At 32.3% G+C, this 23,776-nt stretch overlaps 3 protein-coding genes across 3 annotated transcripts in view; 2 read left to right on the top strand and 1 right to left on the bottom strand.

The window, feature by feature from the left end:
* Nucleotides 1–415, bottom strand: part of lbk (leucine-rich repeats and immunoglobulin-like domains protein lambik) — a 43,428-nt gene extending 43,013 nt beyond the window's left edge. The window contains exon 1 of the mRNA XM_072546706.1: nucleotides 54–415. Within this exon, the coding sequence (XP_072402807.1) occupies nucleotides 54–220 (167 nt within the window). The 5' untranslated portion in view covers nucleotides 221–415. The remainder of the gene's footprint in view (nucleotides 1–53) is intronic.
* A 1,120-nt stretch (nucleotides 416–1,535) lies between these two features.
* CaBP1 (Protein disulfide-isomerase A6 homolog CaBP1) lies at nucleotides 1,536–6,339 on the top strand. The gene is made up of 7 exons (XM_072546704.1): nucleotides 1,536–1,715; nucleotides 2,095–2,288; nucleotides 2,449–2,673; nucleotides 2,736–2,961; nucleotides 3,598–3,895; nucleotides 5,758–5,916; nucleotides 6,056–6,339. The coding sequence occupies exons 1-7, from the start codon at nucleotides 1,700–1,702 to the stop codon at nucleotides 6,213–6,215; spliced, it is 1,278 nt and encodes a 425-aa protein (XP_072402805.1). The 5' UTR covers nucleotides 1,536–1,699; the 3' UTR covers nucleotides 6,216–6,339.
* A 16,862-nt stretch (nucleotides 6,340–23,201) lies between these two features.
* LOC140452438 (uncharacterized) overlaps nucleotides 23,202–23,776 on the top strand; it is a 58,114-nt gene continuing 57,539 nt past the window's right edge. Inside the window, exon 1 of the mRNA XM_072546703.1 lies at nucleotides 23,202–23,400. Coding sequence (XP_072402804.1) covers nucleotides 23,303–23,400 — 98 coding nt within the window. The 5' untranslated portion in view covers nucleotides 23,202–23,302. The remainder of the gene's footprint in view (nucleotides 23,401–23,776) is intronic.

Here is a 23,776-nt window from a genome sequence, read left to right as displayed (position 1 = left end):
TTAAAATTAAAGGTAAATAACATCCAAAAAAATAACATAATAAAACAACTTACAAATGTGTTGCCCATTTTGGTATACTGAGGGAATTGGTTTCAAATTTCTTTGAGGAACAGTCTACATATGCTCCCAAACATGAGCATATCTTTGGGCAGTCTCTTGGTTTAGCCAAACATAAACTTATCAAAACTATTATGTTAACCAAAAAACAAACACCCACCATTTTGATGAAGCCACAATTCTCTCCATCATAATTATTTCCAAATTATGACAGAAATATGCTACTTCGAATTGTTCTGAGCACTTTAATATCTTATAATGTTATTTAAATCTTTTTTGGAAACATTTTCACTTTTTTTATTTTAAGATAATTCACTTTTCCTAACCACCATTACGGCATTGACAGCAAAAGCAAAGTATGAATGAAAATGAAAATAGTTCGAGCGTCTCTTGTCAAACACAGAATCGTAAATCTGTAAAAATTTTACCACAGAATAAAGATTAACGACCAAAGATTAATAAACTATTGTTTTTTAATCTGGGGTTTAAAAATTGGACATTTTCGTAATTAAGACACATTAAAAATATACATATTTCTTCATATGTTTTAGTTTTTGTTAAAATTTTCATTTCTTCGACGACTTTTTCTCCTTTCTTCTTCTACTACCTATTTTGATTTGTTTTAAATCTTTATGATATCTGCTTTAGGAATAAAAACAATCAGAATGCCCACTCTGCTTGAAAAAATAGGTATGCGCATCTCGTTCGCACAGACGGAATCAGCCATGTTTTAAACGGAACCAGTGCTGTTCAGTGACATTTTATCTGATGTACATAGAAAAATTAACCCGGTTTAATTTATTTACGGCAACTATAGACATAATATGCACTATTTTATTCGTACTTTTAGTTGAAGAATTTATTAAATTATTTCAAATGTACTAAATTATTAATCTCTAAAAATTTAAATTACAGTTCTGTCGTATTTTGTCACAAATTTCTCAATTCGAGTCTATGTTTCCGTTTAAAATATGGCGATCGCGTGCTGACAAACTTCAAAGGCGGCATCTGAGAGTGGACATTCTGATTGTTATTTATTCTGTGCTTTAGGTATGAATAGAGTTAATATGTATGAAAGGTCGTTGATCTTAGCTTTAGTTTTTTGATAATTTATTAGTCATACATCCAAACTGAGTAGAAATTTATTTTTTATTTGAAATTTAAGAATTCTTCATGGTTCCTACAAAATAAACTTAGTTACGCGAAAAATAGGGTCTCCAATTTTGTCTTATTACTAAAAATAATAATAAAGGTAATGTAATAAACAATCTGAAACGTTTCTAAAAAACGTTAAAATGAACTGATATGGACTAATATTGTATTTGCACATTAGATATTGTGACGTCACACAATATGGCGTATGTATTGTCGCATTTTATCTGTGCCGTAAGCCGTAAACCGAGACAACCTAGCTGCTGCCTACGTTCCGAAATGAACGAATCAAATCATACCACGAAAATTTGGTTGCTTGGCAAAATTTGTTTTGTGAGAGAGGGGTATTTCGTTTTGCTAATTATCTGAATTCAGTAGCTCCGGTAGGTGGAAATTGAATGTGTAATCTGGATGGTGCATAAAAAAGACTGCTGAATATTTTCTACTCTAAGAACTGAATATATTTGAATGTAAAATTGCTGTGTTAAAAATGATACAAATACTTTGTAAGTATTAATTCACAAAACCACTGTTTTTTGTGTATATGGTCACAATTTTTTTACATTAAAAATTTTTAAACAAAATCCAGAGCAACGATATATTTATACTTTTAACTCCTAACGTTGTATTTTGCCGGTTTACTATGTTTTATAATATTTTCAAGTAAAAAAGTAAACTAGAATATTTAAAAGTATAATGTGATTGCTTTTTGCTGTGCTGATCTTGTCCTTTTGATCTTTAATCATTCACTACTCTAAATAAGTATGTTTTCCATATGTGTTTTAGTATTAAACTAAATCCCTTTTATTTATCTAATTGAGGTTAGGGGAATACACTTATCCCTGTGTACAACATAAAATAAAAAACTTATTCTTTTGCATATAGTTTTAGGTCTTTTTTTCCAGTCATCTCTAGCTCTCTACCCTAGTAGTGGAAATGTAGTTGAATTAACACCAAGTAATTTTGATAAATTGGTGGTCAAAGGAGATGAAGTGTGGGTGGTTGAATTCTTTGCTCCTTGGTGTGGTCATTGTAAGAATTTAGTACCAGAATATACCAAAGCAGCCAATGCTTTAAAAGTAAGTACTTATATACAATTAATATACATAAATAATTAGGTACTTAAATATTTGTTCCTGGATAGCCCTACTGTCTCTAATGTTATCAAATCAATAAGGAATTTTTTCAAAAGTGTAAGACATACATAATGGATATTTTTAATACAAAATAAATTTTTAGGGTATTGTGAAAGTTGGAGCAGTAGATGTAGACCAGCACAAAGAATTAGGAGGTCAGTATGGAATTAGAGGATTTCCTACTATAAAAATTTTTGGGACAGATAAACGTAAACCTGAAGATTTTAATGGTGGTAGAACTGCCAAAGATATTGTTGAAGGTGCTCTTAAGGCAGCTAAAGCAAAAGCTAAAGCAAATCTTGGTTTAGGTGGATCACAGTCTGATGATGTAGGTGATATTAAAGATTAAAATCTTAACAGTATTTGTATTGAATGCTTTTTTTCTTCTAGTCTGATAATAGCCATGTAATTGAATTGACTGATAGCAATTTTGAAAAGCTAGTACTGAAATCTGATGATATGTGGCTAGTAGAATTTTTTGCACCTTGGTGTGGGCACTGCAAAAACCTTGCTCCTCATTGGTCTAAAGCTGCAGCTGAACTTAAAGGCAAGGTAAAACTTGGAGCATTAGATGCAACTGTTCATCAAGCAAGAGCATCACAATATGGAGTACAAGGTAAAACTATATTTATAAAACAAAAGTAACATATTTTAGTTAACTTGTGAGAGGCCACTTTTCCTTGTTTTATTGCACTTTGGTTAATCTAGAAGACACCATTTATAAACATACAGTTTTCTTCTATTACATACATGAGACAGTGGTAACCATTTTTCCTATAAATAGCAGATCTTAATTTTCCTATTTTGGACTGTACCATCTGTTTATGAAAGTTTCTATTATAGTACTCCACCTCAGGCTGAATTACTATATTCCCAAAATATTCAATTTTTCACTCACCACTAGAGATTCAAAGCAGTAAAATTGAGAATATGTAACAATTGTTGCTAATGAGCAGATCTCAACTTCAATATCTGGAATGGATTCACTGGGTGTTTCCTTTGCTGCAAATGTATGTGTATTATTCTACTTTCTTGATATGTTGTAGATGAATGAACAATTATGTGTATAATGTGTGTATAGTTAAATACCTAAATATATACTTTTTATCCAAGACTTCTCCTATTTTTATGCCTATCAGGTATCTCAATATATGTTATTAAAGCTATAGGAACTACAATATAATCTAATTATCTTGTAATTTTTCCATTTGCAATATAAATTATTACAAGCTACAAAAAATTCTGTTTGCAGGATATCCAACAATCAAATTCTTTGCCCCAGATGCAAAAGATTCTCCTACAGATTATGATGGTGGTCGTACATCAAGTGACATTGTTAACTGGGCTTTAGAAAAGTTAGCAGAGAATATTCCAGCACCAGAAGTAACTCAAATTTTAGATGACAAGTCATTTAAGAAATTGTGTGAAGACAAACCTCTGTGTGTAGTTGCTGTTCTTCCTCACATCTTAGATTGTCAGTCTGAATGTAGAAATAATTATATTAAGATGCTTGCTGGTATTGGAGAAACATTCAAGAAGAAGATGTGGGGGTATGTGTCATAGTGTTTGTATAAAGTAATCTACTGTCAGTACTAAATACTTTTTTTATGAAATAACATTTCCCTCTTTTAGGCCTCCTCTTATCTCTACCCTTCACAGAATTTACTCATTCTCTACTGTGTTTATCTTTATATACAATCCAAATTTAGTCTGTTCTTCCTATTCTATATCCCTGCATTAATATCTAATATTTATAATTTACATGTACACACACACACACACATACACACACAAATATATATATATATATATATATATATATATATATATATATATATATATATATATATATATTTCAACATTTCAAATGTATTCAGCAGGTGAATGCAGAGGTTAACTTAGTCATTTATGTTGGCAAAAAAAGAGAAGTTAACTACTTCATTGATATATTGAATACATTTTGCTTTTTAATTATTTCAAAAGCTGCTTCAGTTCACTACAAAAAATAAAAGTGTGTAAATTTATAACTAAACGATTTCAATAGTAGAATTTGTACTTATAAACCAATATGTAGGATTTTTTGATGTTGTAACAACTTATGATCAATCCACATTAAAAGCAAATGACAACAAAAAACTACAACTGAGCACTATTGTTATTAATCGTTATTAATTACTTATTTAATTGTTTACTTAATTGTCTGGTACTTTAAATTTCACAGACAGCTTCATTAATTTATGATGTTTGCCAACCATCCAATAGACAGAAACACACTGCACATATTTAAAATGGATGCCAGAAATATCACTTTCTTATCATACACATAAAATAAATAACATAAATGACTGTGTAAACCTCTACATTTTTTTCGCTCTTTACGTAGAGAAAGACTTTTAAATGAAAGTAAAAGATTGCATTTCATTTCAATCGGAACTCCACCATTGCTCTACACGTGTTTCGAGTTATTCAACTCATCATCAGGAACACTTGTGGAAGTTCAGCTGAAATGAAATGCAGTCTAGTATTTGGTTATTATAACCAAAATAACAGCCAGGTACGCTATGTACCTGGCTGTTGTTGCTGCTAGCGTACCTGGCTGTTATTTTGGTTATAATGACCAAATACTAGACTGCATTTCATTTCAGTTGAACTTCCACAACTGTTTTGGATGGGTTGGAGCCATAAAAGGGCTATTGGTTAACTATTTTTTTATATCTCGAGCTTTCAATTGTGTTTACAATTATTATCAAGAGCTGCTAAAAAAAGACAAAATATCTTACAAGGTTGAACTAGAAAGAAAAAACAATTTTTGTTAACTTACCAAATAAAAATTAGTTTAGTAAATAAAAATTGCTGCTAATACATCTTAAAAATAATTAATATAAAAATGTCCTAATCTAATAAATGCTTCTCTGTCACAAGTAGTCACAAGTACTTCTTTTTTCTTATATATATATATATATATATATATATATATATATATATATATATATATATATATATATATTTATTATATTATATTATATTTGGTTCATATACACATCAAACTGAGCCTAATGTTTTTTATGTTTAAATGTCATGTATTTGGTGAAAATCAAATTTTGTAACCAAAGTTTCTAATTGTATTAATTTCAAAGTACTGTTTTTAACACAAAATTTCATTACAGATATCTTCCTCTATTTAACAATGATAGCAGCTGCATGCATAAGAGCACAACTTAGCTCTGTATATTCTGGTTGATGCTATATTTAGTAACTTTGAATCTGTGTTGTTAAGTCCATGGGATCTAGTGCTTTGTAATTCTTAGGAATTGTATTGTTATGCAGCTTCCGCCTTCCTCTTCTTTTAACTATATCTCTGTCAATCTAATATCTCTATCTAATCAAAAAAATAATTTTATTATTTTTATAGATGGGTCTGGTCTGAAGCAGGTACACAACTTGATTTAGAGAATTCCCTTGATATTGGTGGATTTGGGTATCCAGCTATGGCTGTTATTAACTCGAAAAAAATGAAATATTCCATTCTCCGTGGATCTTTTTCCAAGGATGGTATTTATGAATTTTTAAGGTAAGAAAAATACAAAATTTTTTTCTTTGTCATTCATGTTTAGAAAATAAAATCAAATTAAAAAAAAATGTTGATTGGCAATAACAAAAAGTATTACTCTAAATAATGTTCAGTAATATAGATTTATTCTTTTCCTTAGAAATTTGTCCTATGGTAAAGGCAATACTGCTCCTGTAAAGGGCCAACAGCTTCCAAAAATAAACAAAATCGAACCTTGGGACGGCAAGGATGGTGTACTTCCAGAGGAAGAGGATATTGATCTCTCCGACATAGATTTAGATGAGAAAGAAGAATTGTAAATGTTTTAAATTTAAATTTATGTATCAAGTACTGCTGTGTAAGTTTGGATTAAATCAATTTCCAAAATGTAAATTTTTTAATCAAAACCAGTAGATTTGTAAATTTTGTAATTCTTTATAAAAATGCTTAATTTTAACACCTTTCCTCCTCCCTACTACCTTCTCTTTTTTATATCTTTTCTGTCTTCTGTGGCTCTTCGTCATCGAAGGTTGGCAACTATTCTTAAATACTTATTTCTGTTTAAACAAATATAGAAAACATGTGCTGATTTTTTGTCCTGGAAAGCGTCTGTTAAATTAGGCGAGGAAATGAACCACTAAAACTATCAATTTTCTGCAACCAGATGAATCGCTGTGAAACATTTTGGAAAGTTTCTGAACAAAATTCAAGGTGGTAAAATGAAAATTGCATTTTGTGCATAAGAAAAGTGCATAGAAAATGAAAAATTTGCAACTAAGAAAATATCGACAGGAATGAGTTTAATTTTGTTACTCAGAGGTTTTCGAGGTCGCTGAATATGAATATAATAACGACGATGGTCCTCGAGCTACATGGTACTCAGGGTGGTTCTTGTCTCCTAGAGTTTTATTTTATTTTCATTCGAAATCAGTCGAAAGTCATTACTTGGGGGTTTTCAAGGTCTTTGAACACGAATATTTTGACGGCGATAGTCCTCAAGCTACCTGGTGCTCAGGGTGAACCTAGTCTTCTGCTTTTTTGACGAAGTTTTGGTTAATTTGATATTTAAGATTTTTATGAAGGTGTACAAATAAAAGTATATATAATAAACCTAGAGCTAAGATTAATACTATTACAAGAATTAATATTAAACTTAACAGTCTTCTGGGTTGAACCGCGTCAATTATCATTCCGCCGAGTTTTCGACATCCTCTTTGATGTCTTCTTCAGGGCTTCCGAGGTCTCAGTCTCCCAAGCCCCTATACACTACTACACTGATCACTAACCAATGCATTACTGCTGGTGCAATGATAATCGACGCGGTTCAACCCGGAAGACTTGAGTTTAATATAAATTTTTGTAATAGTAATAATCTTAGCTCTAGGTATAATTGTACTAACCGCGGAACTCTTTCGGAACATTCATTCACGATTGTCTAATATTCGCTTTCTGTGCAATGTTGTACCAGCTTGTTTCCTTATGTCATGGTCCCATCTTAAATTTGGACGTCTTCTTGGTCTCTTGACGCCTCTTGGATACCACAGTGTAATTCTAGTGGACCATCTATTGTCAGTTCTTCTCGATAAATCTCCCGCCAACTGCCATTTTAAAGATTTAATTCCGTGGATGACATCAGTGACCTTGTTTTTCTGTTTGATCCATTATATTCTTTTTTGATCTCTCTTTGTTATTCCTAGTATACATCGCTCCATTGACCTTAGAGTTTCGGTATTATCTCTTTCTTAGTATCCAAGTTTCGCAGCCATATGTCATGATTGGTAATATACACTGATCGAATGTTTTTTTCTTAAGGTGGAGTGACATCTTCAATTTGAATATAACTGCATTTCTACCAAAATATGCCTAAGCCAGTTTCATTCTTCTGTTGATTTCTGGAAGTAGGGACCCAGATTTATGTATTAATTGTCCCAGGTATACATACTCGGCTACTGTCTATAAGTGCAGTGTTTATTATTACATCTTGGACATCCTCTAGCTCGTTATACATAGTTTTTGTTTTTGTCAAGTTCATTTTTAGACTAACTTTATTGCTAACTGCATTTAGGTCTTGTAGTTCTTGTAATTCTGCAGGATTATTAGCAATCAGAACAATGTCGTCTGCAAATCTTAGATGGCTGATGTATTCTCCATCAATAGATAGGCATTTGTTCTGCCAGTTCATTTTGCTAAATATATTTTCTAGAGTTGCAGTGAAGAGCTTTGGTAATATTGCGTTTCTTTGTCGAACACCTCTGGTAGTGGAAAATTCTGCAGTGTTTTCATAAATTTCTACCTTAGCTTTTGCTTGTCTGCGTATATTTGCTAAAGTATCTATGTATGGTTTGTCAATGCCTTAGTTTGTCAAAGCTTCTATTAATGCCTTGGGATATACAGATTGAACGAATTTAAAACGGAACATACAATTTAATATATGTCTGTTTGAACTGCATTTGAAATAGTGGACCAATATAAAACTTGGACAAAAATAAATCCATACCCGGTGATAGACATTGTATAAAATATCGTTCAACTATCTGTCTCCTTTAAAGGAAAGAGGAGCTTGCCTAATAGTCGGAGAGATAGAGCCGACATTTTGAACTGATCAGTAATATGACATTTCTCTATTGGAATATATTCATTGTAACTGGGTTAAGACTTTTTATTACAGGCGGACGCCCCTCGTGGTACAGGGGGTGGCTATACAGGGATGAAGTTGTAATTTTTTTCGGAAAAATTAACGATCGATAATATGGCTGAAAATTTGCCCAGAGTAAGATCTTGGTATAACTAGACGAAATCCCAAAGGGCGGACGCGAGAGTGGATACATAAGGGGTGGCGGACAGGGGTGAAATTGCAATTTTTTGGAGAAAAATTACCGATAAGTAATATGTCCGCCATTTTTATGGCTCATTATTTAGCCCCTAAAAACTCTAAATCCAAAAGAGCGGACAGCTGGGTTGGTACAGAGAGCCATAAAACGGGGTCAAATGTACCACTTGCCTGCGCATTTTAGGTCTCGGTAACAATTTTCAAACTGATTTTATTATGATATTTTTATACCGATTGATTTGAAAATTTGTATGCTCACTTCTGTTACTATTCTGAAAAGCGTCAAGTAGAGTTTTCCAAAAAAATTTCCGTAAATGAAAATTTTCGTAATTTTTTGAGGTAAAATCTAATTTGTAGAATCCTTTCGATTTTCTGTCAGTTATACCATGAATTTTTCCAAAAATTTTCAAACGATTTTTCCGATAAGAAAAAAAAATTTAGAAAAACTTTAAAAATTTCGTCATTTTTCTCACTCTCACTGATGTCTTCACATTCATCACCTTCGTCACTTTCAATAATATCACATTCATTATCTGCTTCATTTTCAATCACTACTCGAATTGATTCTGGCATCTGAGGTCCACTAAACCATTTGAATTTATATGTTTCATCTTCAAACTCCCAACCATGTTCTTCAACAATCAATTCTGTTGGTACTTTTTTATGAGCATTTGTCCAAATATTTGAAATATAATGGGCTCGCAGTAGATGTTGGTGTTATTCATCTTGACATGGTGGTAAGCTTGAAGCATCGAAATTTTTTAGTTTTTTTTTTTTTTAAAGGCTCGTTCATATCATGCAACTTATACTGCCGGTTAAATAGTGAAAATCTGACATCGTTTACTTTTCTTTTTGGAATTGTTCTCGTCAGTCCTGTTCCATATACGTGACATATGCAAGTTTCTAAGGTTTCAAAAACTTCATTACAATCGAAGTCAGTTTCACCAAGTTGGATAAAAGCGTCTTGATACTTATTACATTTAGCGCATGCGTCTAGAATTACTGATCTAAATGGAACGCGCATCATTATTATTTTAATATTTTAAAATAATAATGATGCAAAATTAATGTCCAAACAGAATTTATAAAATTATAATTAACTAATGAAAAAAAAATTCAATCAATTTGAAAGTTAAAAAAAATATTGAAAATATCTAAGTACAAAGTAAATTTCAAAACTTAAAAAAACTGATAATTCCACTATTAAATTGATTTTTATTAATAATTATTTGTAAAATGTTAAAGGAATTCTACAAATTGAATTTTACCTATTGATAAATAGAAATAATATATTTTGTATTTGATTATTAATGTAATAATACATCAAATTTTTCTTATATTTGAACAACCATTATTTATGCAATATAAATTTAAAAACCTTTTTATTGTAATAAAAAATAAGTAAAATTACTATTTCTTATACCAAAAATATTTAATAGTTAACATTATAAAATTACTTTAATTTAATAAAATTTCAAATATCAACATTTATTCAATTAAAAATTAATTCGTAAAATATTTATATTTAAGAAAAAAATGTGATTTGTAAAGTAAATATGACTTTAGTTTGAAAAAAAACATTATCATAATATAATTTTAAAACTACAAAATATTCTATAAAAGATTCAGACGATGACGTAGAGTTTTATCAAATGTTTTAGAAAAGTTTTTCTATTTTTTTTTTCTTATCGGAAAAATCGTTTGAAAATTTTTGGAAAAAAATCATGGTATAACTTACAGAAAATAGAAAGGATTCTATAAATTAGATTTTACCTCAAAAAATTACGAAAATTTTCATTTACGGAAATTTTTTTGGAAAATTTTGAGGAAAATTCTACTTGACGCTTCTCAGAATAGTAACAGAAGTGAGCATACAAATTTTCAAATCAATCGGTATAAAAATATCATAATAAAATCAGTTTGAAAATTGTTACCGAGACCTAAAATGTGCAGGCAAGTGGTACATTTGACCCCGTTTTATGGCTCTCTGTACCAACCCAGCTGTCCGCCCTTTTGGATTTAGAGTTTTTAGGGGCTAAATAATGAGCCATGAAAATGGCGGACATATTACTTATCGTTAATTTTTCCCCAAAAAATTGCAATTTCACCCCTGTCCGCCACCCCTTATGTATCCACTCTCGCGTCCGCCCTTTGGGATTTCGTCTGGTTATACCAAGATCTTACTCTGGGCAAATTTTCAGCCATATTATCGATTGTTAATTTTTCTGAAAAAAATTACAACTTCATCCCTGTATAGCCACCCCCTGTACCACGAGGGGCGTCCGCCTGTAAGGCAAAGTCTTAACCCAGTTACAATGAATATATTTCAATAGAGAAATGTCATATTACTGATCAGTTCAAAATTTCGGCTCTATCTCTTGGACTATAAGGAAGCGATAAGTGGTTTGACAGCATAATAACTGCTTGTGTAGTCTAGTTTTCACAGTGATTCTAGGCAACCTATTTGGGTGGAGTTTTGACTTGTTCTTGAATGAATTCAAATTTCGTGAAAATAAAAACTTAGTATTTCGTTCCAAATTTAATTTATTTCGATTAAGCCTGACTGTCTGATTCAAAAAATATATACATACCCTAATGATAAAATGCACCGTTTGGTCGGAAAATGGAAAAAACTATAATTTTTTGTATTATTCGTTCATCATTTAAACCTCATTTAATCGGATATATTGGCGTCAATTTCGGTCCTAGAGTCAAACCGGTGCACTTTTCTTACATAAAATTTGCTACTTGTTCTTCTCAAGGGCTCAGATTTTTTCTACCTCTCACGGTTCGTGAGAAAAAATTCCAGTTGAAGGTATACATGTCCTGCAAATTTCGTGAAAATAAAAACTTAATATTTCGTTCCAAATTTAATTTATTTCGATTAAGCCTGATGTACTGATTCAAAAAATATATACATACCCTTATGAGAAAATGGACCGTTTGGCCGGAAAATGGAAACAACTGAAAATTATTAATTCGATTTTGTCTTTTTTGCCAAACTGTGGGTAGGGGATAGAAAAAAAACACATATTTGGAATAAGCTAGACCTAGTGTATATATTAATATTAAAAGAAACAATTTCATAAAATTGAAATTTGCCCAAAAATGTTTAAAGGGGGTACCCTTGGATTTTTTTCAAAATTCAATAATCGGGCATATTGGCGTCAATTTCGGCCCTAGAGTCAAAACGGTGCACTTTTCTTACATAAAATTTGCTACTTGTTCTTCTCAAGGGCTCAGATTTTTTCTACATCTTACGGTTCGTGAGAAAAAATTCCAGTTGGAGGTCTACATGTCCTGCAAATTTCGTGAAAATAAAAACTTAGTATTTCGTTCCAAATTTAATTTATTTCGATTAAGCCTGACTGTCTGATTCAAAAAATATATACAGACCCTAATGATAAAATGCACCGTTTGGCCGGAAAATGGAAATAACTATAATTTTTTGTATTATTTGTTCATCATTTAAACATCATTTAATCGGATATATTGGCGCCAATTTCGGTCCTAGAGTCAAACCGGTGCACTTTTCTTACATAAAATTTCCTACTTGTTCTTCTCAAGGGCTCAGATTTTTTCTACCTCTCACGGTTCGTGAGAAAAAATTCCAGTTGGAGATATACATGTCCTGCAAATTTCGTGAAAATAAAAACCTAATATTTCGTTCCAAATTTAATTTATTTCGATTAAGCCTGACGTACTGATTCAAAAAATATATACATACCCCTATGAGAAAATGGACCGTTTGGCCGGAAAATGGAAAAAACTGAAAATTATTAATTCGATTTTGTCCATTTTTTTGCCAAACTGTGCGTAGGGGATAGAAAAAAAACACATATTTTGTGGAATAAGCTAGACCTAGTGTATATATTAATATTAAAAGAAACAATTTCCTAAAATTGAAATTTGCCCAAAAATGTTTAAAGAGGGTACCCTTGGATTTTTTTCAAAATTCAATAATCGGGCATATTGGCGTCAATTTCGGTCCTAGAGTCAAACCGGTGCACTTTTCTTGCATAAAATTTGCTACTTGTTCTTCTCAAGGGCTCAGATTTTTTCTACCTGTATCGGTTTGTGAGAAAAAATTTCAGTTGGAGGTCTACATGTCCTGCAAACTTTGTGAAAATAAAAACTTAGTATTTCGTTCCAAATTTAATTTATTCCGATTACGCCCGACGTACTGATTCAAAAAATTTATACATAGCCTTATGAGAAAATGCACCGTTTGGCCGGAAAACGGAAAAAACTGAAAATTATTAATTCGATTTTGTCCATTTTTTTGCCAAACTGTGGGTAGGGGATAGAAAAAATCACATATTTGGAATAAGCTAGACCTAGTGTATAAATTAATATTAAAAGAAACAATTTCATAAAATTGAAATTTGCCCAAAAATGTTTAAAGGGGGTACCCTTGGATTTTTTTCAAAATTCAATAATCGGGCATATTGGCGTCAATTTCGGTCCTAGAGTCAAAACGGTGCACTTTTCTTACATAAAATTTGCTGCTTCTTCTTCTCAAGGGCTCAGATTTTTTCTACATCTTACGGTTCGTGAGAAAAAATTCCAGTTGGTATTCTACATGTCCTGCAAATTTCGTGAAAATAAAAACTTAGTATTTCGTTCCAAATTTAATTTATTTCGATTAAGCCTGACTGTTTGATTCGAAAAATATATACATACCTTAATTATAAAATGCACCGTTTGGCCGGAAAATGGAAAAAACTATAATTTTTTGTATTATTTGTTCATCATTTAAACATCCTTTAATCGGATATATTGGCGTCAATTTCGGTCCTAGAGTCAAACCGGTGCAGTTTTCTTACATAAAATTTGCTGCTTGTTCTTCTCAAGAGCTCAGATTTTTTCTACCTCTTACGGTTCGTGAGAAAAAATTCCAGTTGGAGGTATACATGTCCTGCAAATTTCGTGAAAATAAAAACTTAATATTTCATTCCAAATTTAATTTATTTCGATTAAGCCTGACGTACTGATTCAAAAAATATATACATACCCTTATGAGAAAATGGACCGTTTGGCCGGAAAATGGAAAAAACTGAAAATTATTAATTCGATTTTGTCCATTTTTTTGCCAAACTGTGGGTAGGGGATAGAAAAAAATCACATATTTGGAATAAGCTAGACCTAGTGTATATATTAATATTAAAAGAAACAATTTCCTAAAATTGAAATTTGCCCAAAAATGTTTAATCGGATATATTGGCGTCAATTTCGGTCCAAGAGTCAAACCGGTGCACTTTTCCTACATAAAATTTCCTACTTTTTCTTCTCAAGGGCTCAGATTTTTTCTACATCTTACGGTTCGTGAAAAAAAATTCCAGTTGGAGGTCTACATGTCCTGCAAATTTCGTGAAAATAAAAACTTAGTATTTCGTTCCAAATTTAATTTATTCCGATTAATCCTGACGGTCTGACTCAAAAAATATATACATATATACCTCTATGAGAAAATGTACCGTTTGGCCGGAAAATGGAAAAAACTATAATTTTTTGTATTATTTGTTCATCATTTAAACATTCTTTAATCGGACATATTGGCGTCAATTTCGGTCCTAGAGTCAAACCGGTGCACTTTTCTTACATAAAATTTGCTACTTGTTCTTCTCAAGTGCTCAGATTTTGTAAAGTTACAAAGACTATACTGGCTTGGCCAACTTGAAAGAATGCCAGATAATCGAGCTGTAAAAGTAATCCAGAGATGGAAACCCCGAGGAAATATAACAAGAGGGAGGCCCCGTAAAAGATACATAGACAATATAGAGAGAGCAAGATCTTAAAACCATGTACATCAGGCAGTAGCGAAGGAAGGTATCCGACAGGGCAGAATGGAAGAACGTTGTTAAGCAGACCAAGACTCACACAGGGTTGTAGCGCCAGTAGAAGAATGCCAAGTATTTAAAAAAAAAGTGATAGTAGATAGTGATTCTTTGCGTTTTATATGTTGCAAATTCCTAGTTTATAGTATCAATACCAGATTTTGTTCTATTTGTAGGTTCATTGTTTACAATAGTTATTAACATTTATTAAAAATTAAGAATTCTTAGGTTTTTTTACAGTTTTCTAAACATAAAATTAATAAATTAACATTCAAAAATCACCAGTAAAGTTTTTAACGTGTATCATCGTATAATTATTTCCAAATTCGTTAAAAGTGTTTTACATTTTATTAGTAGACGAAAGTTCTTAAAATGATCCATTTTAGGGCTTAAATTGTTAATAATTTAAAAAGTTCACCGAACCCACTGCAGGAAACATAGAGGTTTTAGTTATCGAAGTCCATAAAACTCAAAGAACATGTCAAATACCTGGACGGTTCAAAGTCACGGGAATAGGTACCCTATTTCTTTGGAATAAACTGTCTTATACTCAAAGCTAATGTCATGCAAAAGCCTATTTAAAGTTGGACGTGTAGAATTGTAATCTTATTCATCATTGATTGCAGAGAGCAGTCCCGGTGATAGAGTATAAGGTGCCCCCCCCCGCAAAACTACTGTATACAAAACTGTAGTATAGACGCCCTTCGTTTTTTTTTTAATTAAATTATATTTATTTAATCTTTTGGCAATTGTATAAAATTTAGTAGAACTCCATGTAAATAGTTAAAAAAAAATAAATTCTCCTTGTTTCAATTTTTACAAAATTATCAATAAGATTATTAATATCTAATTTCAAACATATAACATTTTCTATGAAAATTATATTACTAAACACATATAATACTAAATTGACAAAGCTCCCGATAAACTATTTTACTAAAAATCATTCATTAACTGCTGACACAAAACCCTTAAACAACAAATTTGAAGAAAATAAACAGAGCATTTCGCTAGAGCACTGTCTGTCGCTATAGTCATCCACCTAGAGCCCACGTGCTTCTTGATATCATCTGCCCATCTCATTTGGGGCCTTCCTCTGCTTCGTTTATATTCCCACGGTCTCCAACTTATAAGAATTTTGTTCCATCGGTCTTCTTTTTGTCTTATATTGTGTCCTGCAAATCTCCATTTCAATTTTGCAACTTCTTGTCTAACATCCCTCACTTTTGTTTTCTCTCTTATCCACTCGTTTCTCTTTTTATCCATTAATCTTATGCGCAATATTTGTCTTTCCATTGCTCTTTGGGTTTTTATGATTTTGTCCATGTTTGCTTTTGTAAATGTCCACGTTTGGGAACCATAAGTGAGAACAGCGAGTACGCATTGATTGTATACTTTGGTCTTAAGATGCTGGGGATATCTTTTGTTTTTAAGAATGTAGCTTAGTTTGCCAAATGCCGCCCATGCCAGTCTAACTCGTCTTTTTATCTCTGCTGTTTGGTAGTGGCGGCTGGTGTGGTAAAATTTTGGATAGGCCAAGCCAGCAAATTACATATTAATAGCTATGTGTAATCAGTGACGGATTCAGAGGGAGGGGTTACGGGGTCATGACCCTCCCCTAACTAATTTTTTAATGATTTTTCTCTTTATTTTAACTTCTGCGTTGTATCTAATTTTTGCGATTTTTAATTTTTCATCTAGCAAATCGCGAATAGAAAATGCCCTTTTCTGTACATCCTTAAAGGACAGGAAATTACTTAACTGTTCCTTGCAACTGGAATGTTTTTTAAGGAATTAGACATATTTTTTTAAATCAAAGTATCCTTCACAATTCCATACATATTTCTTATTAGAAAATAACAAACACGACCAACAATATAGTCTGATTTTCGTAATACTTCCAGACAACCATTTGTAGACATCATACCAAGAGCAATTAAAAGTATTACATTACTACTACTGCAACCTGGTAAAGCGTCATAAAAACTCATTTTTATGTATCAGTTATAAAACAATCTCACATATATAAGTTGCATACAATCAGGCGATATAGAAATCATGCAAATGTGATTTTTTTTTCTTCGAATTATACGAATTTTTTAAAATTTATTTGGGCAACCATGCACTTGTTTGCAATGGTGATGTTTGTTTAAAAATATGTTATAAAAATATGTTATTATAGATTATGTTACATATTTTTTATCATAATTTAAAAGAAAATTTATATTACAATTCGATAATTACGTACAAGTGACAACGATGGTCGTCGTAGGCCGGATCGTCTGGTGCCTAAACAGCAAGCATAAACACGACAATATAAATCGTTGTCCGGCAAGCTGCTTAACTTCAAACGCTTTTTGTACGGGGATCTTATGTGAGATGGGTCGGCCAGTTCCGATCGGGCCTATTAATGACATTTAAAAAGCCTGAATACGATTCGATGCTTTCTGTGGTAATATAATAACATAGTTGTTTTGACGGACGCTAATGTATTGAGTGATTTAGTACATTTAAAAACATAATTTTTGAATATATGTTTTTCAATTTTAAAGCTCTTAAAATTATTGGGTAGGCCCGGCATATCCTGCCTACCCCCAAAAGCCGCCACTGCTGTTTGGTTTTCTTTGTTTTATAATTTGACCCAGATATATATAATCCTGAACTTGTTCTATTTCATCTTGTCTGATCCTCATTGTGATGTCTTCATCTGTATTTGTTATGATTTTGGTCTTGCTGTAATTCATATTAAGGCCTATCTTTCAAGCTTCTACGTCCAGTTCTTTCATCATTTCAAATAGACTATATACTTGTAAATAAGCGTTTCCGAAATGCCGTCAAAAAAGTCACTACATTTCCTGGGGCAGATATTGGATCTGATCATCAACCACTTGTAGCAGATATTAAACTAAGGTTAAAACGAATTCAGCGACAAAAACCAAAAACCAATGTACTTAACTTTGACAATATAAACATAAAACATAACATTAAAAAAGAATTTAACAATAGAATAAAAAACATCGGAGAACAACTAGAACATCCAGAAGAACTATGGAGTGAATTTAAAAACCAAGTTAATGAAATCTCCACAAACAATGATTATAGAAAAAACTTAATCAAGAAAAATAAATCGATGACAGACGACATCTTGAAAATAATGGAACAACGTCGACTGATAAAATCTAATGAAACAGAATATAGACAGCTGCAGAGAAGAATAAAAAAGGAGATCAAATTAGCCAAAGAAAAATGCATTAGAGAAAGGTGCGACGAAATGGAGGATGTAATATCTAAACACGACTTATTTAATATGCACAAAAATCTAAAAGAAATAAGTAACATATTTAAAAAACGAGTGCCCTCTGTACTTGTTGACAATAATAACAAAATTATTGTAAATGAGCACTAAATAAGAAAATAATGACACCTGTATATATCAAAGTTGTTTGAAGATGACAGGAATAATATTGCCGAATTCTACCAAAACTGTACTGACGGCCCAGAAATTATGAAATGCGAGGTAGAACACGCAATACATAATGCTAAAATTAGAAAAGCTTGTGGTCCAGATGATACACCAACTAAGTTGCATGGATGATAACATAAGACTTTTTAATTCAATATATAACACCGGAGTGATTCCCACAGATTGGCTCAAATCCGTCTTTGTCGCAATACCTAAAAAACACAATGCAAGAAAATGCTCAGAATATCGATTAATTAGCCTAATGAGCCACACTCTTAAAATTTTCCTAAGAATACTTCACAACAGAATTAGACGCAAATGCGAAGAAGATCTCGAAGATACCCAATTTGGTTTTAGAACTGCTATGGGAACCAGGGAGGCACTTTTTGCGCTTAACATCCTATTACAAAAATGCCGTGACCAAAGAAAAGATGTATTTGCATATTTCGTGGACTTCGAAAAGGCATTCGATAAAGTACAGCATGTAAAATTAATGCAAATACTGAAAAATATCGGAATAGATAACAAGGATATTCGTGTCAATAAAAATTTGTACTGGAATCAAACTGCTATCGTTAAAATTGGAGATAACTACACCGATGAAATCTTCATACAACGAGGAGTCAGACAAGGTTGATTTTGTCGTCAACATTGTTCAATGTTTGAGAGACAACCATATGGAATAAAACTCAACCGGCAACTACTTAATGTGATTAGATATGCAGACGATACGGTAATTCTGTCAGATAATATTGAAGGTCTCCAAATTGTGCTTGATCGTATTCACCAGGTAGGAGAGGAAATGGGCATTAAAATAAACTCAAACAAAATCAAATTTTTAGTGTTTAGTCGTGACCCACATCCCGATGCAAAACTTCAATTAAACGGAGTCCAAGTTGAGAAAGTTCACAAAATGACATATTTGGGAACTGTGATAACGGACCAACTCGATCCAGACATAGAAATAAAACGTAGAATAGCAGTGACTAAAACTACTTTTGTGAAAAAGAAGTCATTTCTTTGCAATAATCATCTCAGTTTAGAACTAAGACAAAGAATGGTTAAGTGCTATGTTTGGTCCGTACTTTTGTATAGTGCAGAAGTGTGGACGCTAAAAGTATCGATCATCAACAAAATTGAAGCATTGGAAATGTGAGTTCATAGACGAATGCTAAAGATACCTTGGACAGCAAGGAAAACTAATAAAGAAGTACTAAGGAGCGTCAACAAAGATAGAGAACTGCTGAAGACTGTTAAACATCGAAAAATGTCTTATCTGGGACATATAGTAAGGGGAAGTCGATATAAACTTTTACAACTGATCCTTAAAGGCAAAATAGAGGGCCGTAGAGGTGTAGGAAGAAAACAAGTTTCTTGGTTAAAAAACATTCGTGAATGGACACAGATATCAAATGCAGGACAATTATTCCATATTGCAGAAGATCGAGAAGCCTTTGCAATGGCGATCGCCAACGTCGGATAATTCTGATATCGCACGCGAAAAAGAAGCATGGTAAAATATTAAACGCAATGTCTCACTGTCCTGTAAACTTAGACCGGCGTGACACCAATAGACGTCTCATGTCAAATAGAAAATAAGACGGCTCACTGGAATGTCACACGATAGGGATAAGTTTATGAAAATCGATAAATAGCCGTTTATAGATACATCTAATATGAACCGCTCTGGAATATTTAGATATATTCAGTATATCTAGTCAACTAATTGTCATCAATAAGGAAATAATGTATTTAAGAAATAAAATGAATAGAATGTAAACAAAACATTTTTTAGCATAAACTTGTTTACAAAAATAAACAGTTATATACCTACTTTTATATAAATGTAAAAAACTCGCATTACTTTTATTTTGTAGCAGAATGCATTTCAAAAAAACATAAAATACAAAAACTCATTTTACAAGATGTGCATTGTCATTTAGTTCTTGGAGTTTTGCTTTGTGCTTTTTGCCGTCCTAAAGTTTCTTTTTTTAAAGCATAGCACACAACACATCGACCTTTAGCATGCTCTTGTAATACATGATGCTTATCATTTTGGATGTTCTTGGCTGATGCAATCTCATGAGTTACATTTAAAAGTGTCAAGACGAGATGCTCTCTGAATTCAGTAATTTACATTTTATTTTTTGTTATTTCCTTAAAACAAAAGTATGCATTCGATAAAGCGGAACCTAAAATTAGCTCGATTGCTAACTTCCGATACTATTTAGTTCCTTTTCTAAGAGAATGTGAACATGCTTTCAGTTGATCCGAAACATCAATATAAGCTTTGGCTTTGTTATAATCTGCAATGGCTTTTGGTTTTTCGATCTCTTTTCCACGTTGTTTCACTACCACGGATGTTGGTGGTCAACATCATTACATCTCTGGTATCTTTCCATTTCATCATAACGACGTCAGTATTACTTTCCTGGGCAAATACAGTATGGCCCAAAATAAACAGTACTGAACTTGTAATTATTTTATTGTTTTAAAAAATACATATTATTGACACTTTATAACATGTTCTAAATGAGCTCCTTCTCTCTCAAGACAGACTTCATACCGATATTCCAGATTTCTCGTAATGTTATGGAATAAAAGTTGTCTCAAGTCTGCGAAGAAGGCTCTAACAGCATCCTTTAACTCATTGATGATTTGTGGTACCCGTTTAATAACGGTAGTCTTAGCCATGCAATAAATGTATGCGTCTGGAGAATGTGCAGGATAGGGGAAGTCAGTAAATCGTGAAATGACTTTGTTTGGAAAATGTCCCTGAAAAAATTGGCAAACGGCGACAGCAGTATGGCAAGTTGCCCCATCCTGCTGGAAAAATTGGTCTCGAAATGCCAAATTAAGTGCACGACAAAATTGACGTAGATCAGGGATAAAGCATGTTAAAACTTGTATGTATCTCTGTTGATTAAGTGTGACTTGCCTACCATTTTCTTCGATAAAGTATGGACCAATGATTCCGTGTCCCGAAACTGCACACCAGATACTCACTTTTGCGCTATGTAAAGGAACTTCTTGAACTTCATCTGGTCTGGCAAAGCCCAGAAATCGATTTGAGCGACGACTTACATGGCCTGACAAATGAAAATGTGATTCGTCTGAAAACCATTCATTTTTCAAAAATTCAGGATTTTCATACTGTAATGCAAGAATTCTGGTACAATATTCCACTTTACTGTGATAATCCCTGGGATGTAATTGTTGATGTACCTAAATCACATACGAAAATGCACCCAGCTCCTTGAGGATTCTTTGCAAGGAAGTTCGTTTTAAGCCACGATGCAACGCTGTTCTTGTCTGGCTGACTTTCGGATTTTCCAAGATTTTCTCAAAAACACGTTCATGGTTATCGTTGTTGTTAACTGTCCTGGGACGCCCTGAGTTTTCTTTTCGTTGGCACAATAGATCACTCGTATTTCTAAACTTTTCAACAACCTTCAAAATTACAGCATTACTTGGAGAACGTTTTCTGTGAATTGATCACACACGTATTGCAGACTTGCACTATTATGTCGGCCGATTCCGTATGAGCGAAAATAATGCTCCACAAGAAACACTTTCTCCTTTGTACTCAACACCATTTTTAACAATTAGGCTTTAATAATTAATTGTTTAAGGATTACTTGACGGGTCTATACTAGTTAATTTGAATATGACAGCGCGCACAAAGAGACATTTATGTTTCAGTTTCAGTACTGTTTATTTTGGGCAATACTGTACTTCATGTCTTTTTAATTTTTTTGCCACAACTTCTTTCGCATTCAGTTTTCTGTTCGTCCTTGCAGTTTCAACAAGATGCGTTTTTCTGTCCAACAATTGAAATGCTAGATACGCTCTAGTATAATAGTTATCCTAATGGGTTCGTCCCTTGTCCAAAAGATTGTCCATCAAACTCATGACTACATTTACTGTTGCATTACCGGTACCATCGGTTCCACAATACACTTGTAGATTATAGGTATATCCACCAGTTTGTCAAAGTTTGTATAATTTGATTCCAAATTTGTTCTTTTTGTTTTTAATGTACTGCTTTAATTTTAAACGGCCTCTAAAAGGAACAAGAGTTTCGTTAATACATATATCAGTTCCTGGTACAAGAACATACTGAAATCTTTCTATTAACTTTTTGATTAGTGGGCTCAACTTTTTAAGTTTGTCATTGGCAAAGCTTACATCCTCATTGTTATTGAAGTGCCACATTTGAAGCAGTTGTTCGAATCTGTTTCTTGCCATGAAATTTTTTACCTTATTGGCGTATAAAAAGTTAGTACTCCAATAAGCTTTTAGACGTGGGAGCTGCACTATACTCATCCAAATAATTACACCAAGAAATCTTTCCATTTCTTTGTTATTTGTGGGAACCCATCACTTTACGTGGCTGTTTGGCTTTTGCTTCCCTCTCAACACCTACCGTCTCAAAAATAATAAAAAATACGTAAAATTTTGAAATATTAGAACTGAAATATTATGTCAGAAATACATAGTAAGCCTTCTTTTTAACAAAACACAAAAAACTTTCGTCCATGCGGTATTTTTTTTACTTAGTATACCCGTGGTTAACGTGTTAATTTTGAATAAAATAATCATATATTTTACGTTTAATCAAACATTGTATGCTTGCATCGTAAGTTTTCATAGAACTGTTTTCTCGAACTGGCTTGATTTTTCTAGGTTTCTTGTTATATCTGAAAGAGGTTTTTATAACATTTTGATAATGTTTTTGGTTACTACAAATACAAAATATAAAATTCATTGGACGATAGAGATACGTAGGTCAGTGGATGACCGAAATAACGCTTGCGGCACATAATAATAAACAATCAGAATGTCCACTCTGCTTGAAAAAATAAGTACGCGCATCTCGTTCGCGCAGACGGAATCAGCCATGTTTTAAACGGAACCAGTGCTGTTCAGTGACATTTTATCTGGTGTGCATAGAAAAATTAACGCGGTTTAATTTATTTACGGCAACTACAGACATAATATGCACTATTTTATTCGTACTTTTAGTTGAAGAATAGATTAATTGTTATTTATTCTGTGCTTGCGGTTTGAATTTTCAACTACAGATCGCCATAGGTGTAAAATCTATGTCATTAAATACTATTCTATGCTATGATATCATTCAACTTATTCTGTGACTAAATGCCAATGGGATACCAGTCACCAGTTTCAGTTTCAAAACAAGTAATTGGTTGACGTTTAATAACGAGGTTATGTTTTTATAAAATTTGTTAAAGAAAGATCTAATTTTTAGTAAAAATGAAGTTAAAAGAATTATATATTTCAAATAATTTAACTAGCCTAGATAGTCTAGCGCAAAGAGATAAAATTATCAATGGCTTACAGAAATTTAACAGGTAAGTGTACCTACATTTAAGGAATAGGTATATCAATATACAGTATGTGTCTTACTTACCTTATTGTTTTTATTCATATTAAATAAGTTAAATACTTATTAATTACGATTCAAGGGATCTAGAAAAGTTTCTGATATAATATCACGTGATGAAGTTTCTTTTAAAATCTAATTTCTTTACTTTTATAGCATACAAGTAAAAAATGTATCTATAAGTACTAACATCACTAATAGTTGTCTGTTGATAGCAGTTTTGTTTATTGACTAAACAAAAAATTAAAACTTCTAATGGACTTAAACATGCTAAGTGAAGAACAGGATACAAATTTGCAACATTTCTTCAAGGGTCTTATTTGTTTTGGGTATAGACACACCTG

The sequence above is a fragment of the Diabrotica undecimpunctata genome, chromosome 10, assembly GCF_040954645.1.
Source record: "Diabrotica undecimpunctata isolate CICGRU chromosome 10, icDiaUnde3, whole genome shotgun sequence".
NCBI lineage: Eukaryota > Metazoa > Arthropoda > Insecta > Coleoptera > Chrysomelidae > Diabrotica > Diabrotica undecimpunctata.
Note: the sequence above shows the minus strand (reverse complement) of the source record. Positions and strands in the feature narration are given on the sequence as shown.